Below are 3879 nucleotides of genomic sequence, written 5' to 3' on the forward strand. Positions count from 1 at the left end.
ATTAATAAAATATATGTGTACTGAGATGATGAATAACACTTTTTTGTAACCAAACCAAGACTGAATGTTTTTATGCAATGTTTATTGTAAATTAAATTCTTTTGTATAATGAAAATACGAATAACAGTTTATTTTATTGACATCAAGACTTAATTTTGCACTGTTTTAATGAAATGTTTACTGTAAATTAAAGTACATAACATATGTAAATTATAGGATTCAGTCCTGTTGTTATAAGTGTAGGTGATTTTAGTCGACAGACAAAACAGTTCAAAAGCAGTATAAGAGAATTTGATGTAATTTATTAAAGAAATTAAAGAAAACTATGTGATTAAACACAGATGTCTTAAATGAAATGATCCTGATCCTGTAAAACAGGGGTTCTCAACTCTGGCCCTCAAGGTCCACTTTCCTGTGGTACACATATTCTAAAATCCAATATAACAAATATGGGGAAACATAGATGAACACTATAGACTTCTCTAGAATGTCAATGGCAAGATTTCCTCTTCAGGTGAAAGATGAGGATGTTCAGCCTGTTTTCTTCGGTTTAGAAGCAGCAGCCTGACCCTACAATGGGGAATGAATGGAGAGCTTTTTGATAAATATTTTTATTTATTGAGCTTTTTTGAATATTTGATAAATATTTTATATTCAAAATGTTACTAAATGCAGATCGACAAGCTTTACAGAAATCACAAGGCTGTTAGGCTATGTTTAATTATAAAACATTAAGCATTTTAGTTTAAGAAGATGCAGATCTGCAACAGAACAACATTCAGTTGTTAATGTTTCAGATTTTGACACATCATAACAAACGCTGCACAGAATTGTAATTTATTTCTGTTATGGAATTTAAAAAAAAAACAGTTCTGACCTTCGGTGCTTTGAAAATAAGAAGCTTCCTCAGGGTGAATTGGGGCTGAGGGGTCATCTTTGCATCTACTATATCATTGTTCTCATCTTCTATAAAGCCCTCTTCACGGCTTACATCGTTATTGACATTAGTGAGGATCCTCAAGATGTCCTGGCCTCTAAAAATAAAAGAAGAAACCATTTAACATATAAACACTGACAGGAGGCCTAAAATAAAGTGTTACTGCATGTAATAAGGCCAGTGTAGTGGATGCTCACCGTTTACTTCCTTCTTTTAAATGCTTGCAAAGGGACTGTATAAACCATGATCCACTGTATTTATCGCGGACTGACACATATCCCTCCACAGTGGACAGGGCAATCAGAAAATCAGAATCTTTGGCAATGCTGTATACTTTGCCAGATTTCTGGATACGACTGGCACCAGCACCATCTGCAACCAGCACTTTACTCTGCATCCCACATCCTCTGCATGCCTGGATAAAGAACACTTTCGGTTTGCCAATGAGAGCGGGACAGTTGTCTCCATCAAACGGAGAGGTGATGTCATTCAGGGGACATATTTGCTCATCGCATCCCTCGACACCAGTCTTATTTCCATGACTCATTACGCAACAGACAAAGCAGTCTCCATGACGAGCATCTTTACTGTATTTGGCCATAAGCGCTTTTATTTGATCTGCAGTTTTGTCTGTCTCGACTTCAACCAGAAAGCCCAAAAATTCAAATATGGCCTTCAGAGAATCTGAGAAATGCATAAAAGAAAAGCATAAAAGATCAAGCTAAGAAAATAACCATACATAGATCCACAGAGCAATTACAACAACAAATGAAAGAAAGAAAATGTAGAGGACAAAAAACAAAACAAAACAAGAACAATAAGCATCTCTTAAGTCATAGGTCTCTTCTAAAAAAAAGAATGGTATGTGAACGGTGTCACAATTCTCGGGAGGCAAGGAGCGAGGAACGAGGAAACACGGAGATACTTCAATTCACAGTCTTTAATGATCTCACGGGGAATGTAGGAGACACAGGAACACATGGAATGACCTTTGGGGACCGACAAACACTAACTGAAAGGAATGGGGCTTTTAAACACTGGGTGATTGAGAAAACACAGATGCAAGGAATGACTAATTAAAGGGAACACAGCACACCTGGGGAGGGAAAACACAACACAAAGGGTCCAGGGGCGTGACATTACTCCCCCCTCCCGGAAGGTGCGTCCTCGCACCGTAGAAACAACATCAGGAGGGGAGTGGGTGGGAACTAGGGAGAAGGCTCAGAAGGAGGACGGACACCCGGGAGGGGGCCGGCAGACAGATTCCAGGGAGGAGACAACGGAGGGAGGAGCCAGGGAGGAGACAGGAGGGCCCCGGAGCAGGAGGAGCCAAGCAGGACCCAGGCCACAGCCATGGCAACCCACGGTGGAGCCGACGGAGGGAGGAGCCATGGAGGAGGAATGACCACCGACTCCAGGGGGCCGACCAACGGCGGCGGAGCAGATGGTGGAGGAGCCCGAGGCGGAGATGGAGAGCCAACGAGCCAGGGGGATGCCGAGGATCCGGGGGGCCAGGGTGGAGCCGAAGGCTCTGGTGACCAAGGTGGAGGCGGCGATCCGGAGATCCGCGGTGGAGCCGGAGCGACTGAGGACCAAGGTGGAGCTGGCGGGAGGAAGGAGCCCAACGGAGCCGGTGGGACAGAGCGACGAGGCGCAGCCAGAGGAGCTTTTATTTGATCTGCAGTTTTGTCTGTCTCGACTTCAACCAGAAAGCCCAAAAATTCAAATATGGCCTTCAGAGAATCTGAGAAATGCATAAAAGAAAAGCATAAAAGATCAAGCTAAGAAAATAACCATACATAGATCCACAGAGCAATTACAACAACAAATGAAAGAAAGAAAATGTAGAGGACAAAAAACAAAACAAAACAAGAACAATAAGCATCTCTTAAGTCATAGGTCTCTTCTAAAAAAAAGAATGGTATGTGAACGGTGTCACAATTCTCGGGAGGCAAGGAGCGAGGAACGAGGAAACACGGAGATACTTCAATTCACAGTCTTTAATGATCTCACGGGGAATGTAGGAGACACAGGAACACATGGAATGACCTTTGGGGACCGACAAACACTAACTGAAAGGAATGGGGCTTTTAAACACTGGGTGATTGGGAAAACACAGGTGCAAGGAATGACTAATTAAAGGGAACACAGCACACCTGGGGAGGGAAAACACAACACAAAGAGTCCAGGGGCGTGACATTACTCCCCCCTCCCCCCCCTCCCGTCCTCGCACCGTAGAAACAACATCAGGAGGGGAGTGGGTGGGAACTAGGGAGAAGGCTCAGAAGGCTCAGGGAGGGGGCCGGCGGACAGATTCCAGGGAGGAGACGACGGAGGGAGGAGCCAGGGAGGAGACAGGAGGGACCCGGAGCAGGAAGAGCACAGCAAGACCCAGGCCACAGCCATAACAGCGGCCCACGGTGGAGCCGATGGAGGGAGGAGCCATGGAGGAGGAATGTCCACCGACTCCAGGGGGCCGACCAACGGCGGCGGAGCAGGTGGTGGAGGAGCCCGAGGTGGAGACGGAGAGCCAACGAGCCAGGGGGATGCCGAGGATCCGGGGGGCCAGGGTGGAGCCGAGGGATCTGAAGACCAAGGCGGAGGCGGAGATCCAGAGATCCGCGGTGGAGCCGGAGCGACTGAGGACCAAGAGGACCAAGGCGGGAGGAAGGAGCCCAACGGAGCCGGTGGGACAGAGCGACGAGGCGCAGCCAGAGGAGTGGAGTCCAGAGGCGATGGCGGGTCGACGCCCGACCAAGGCGGAGCCGGAGGGACGAGGGAGCCCGGTGGAGCTGATGGATCGATGGGTGACGGTGGAGGCGAGGGAGCTAGGAGCCGAGGTGGAGCCACTGGGTCTACGGGCCGAGGCGGAGTCCGGGCCTCGGAGGCTGGAGGCGGAGGCGAGGGAGACTCCGACCATGGTGACGCTGGAGGAGGCCGGA

At 47.7% G+C, this 3879-nt stretch overlaps 1 protein-coding gene across 1 annotated transcript in view; it reads right to left on the reverse strand.

Annotated features, from left to right (window-relative positions):
- Positions 1-211: 211 nt before the first annotated feature.
- The window catches only part of LOC107756543 (caspase-8-like), a 7998-nt gene continuing 4330 nt past the window's right edge, over positions 212-3879 (reverse strand). The window contains exons 6-9 of the mRNA XM_016573705.1: positions 2593-2681; positions 1135-1658; positions 878-1034; positions 212-570 (exon numbers count right to left, since the gene is read on the reverse strand). Of these exons, the coding sequence (XP_016429191.1) occupies positions 532-570; positions 878-1034; positions 1135-1658; positions 2593-2681 (809 nt within the window). The 3' untranslated portion in view covers positions 212-531. The remainder of the gene's footprint in view (positions 571-877; positions 1035-1134; positions 1659-2592; positions 2682-3879) is intronic.

The sequence above is a fragment of the Sinocyclocheilus rhinocerous genome, unplaced genomic scaffold, assembly GCF_001515625.1.
Source record: "Sinocyclocheilus rhinocerous isolate Xijiao unplaced genomic scaffold, SAMN03320098_v1.1 scaffold743, whole genome shotgun sequence".
Classification (NCBI taxonomy): domain Eukaryota; kingdom Metazoa; phylum Chordata; class Actinopteri; order Cypriniformes; family Cyprinidae; genus Sinocyclocheilus; species Sinocyclocheilus rhinocerous.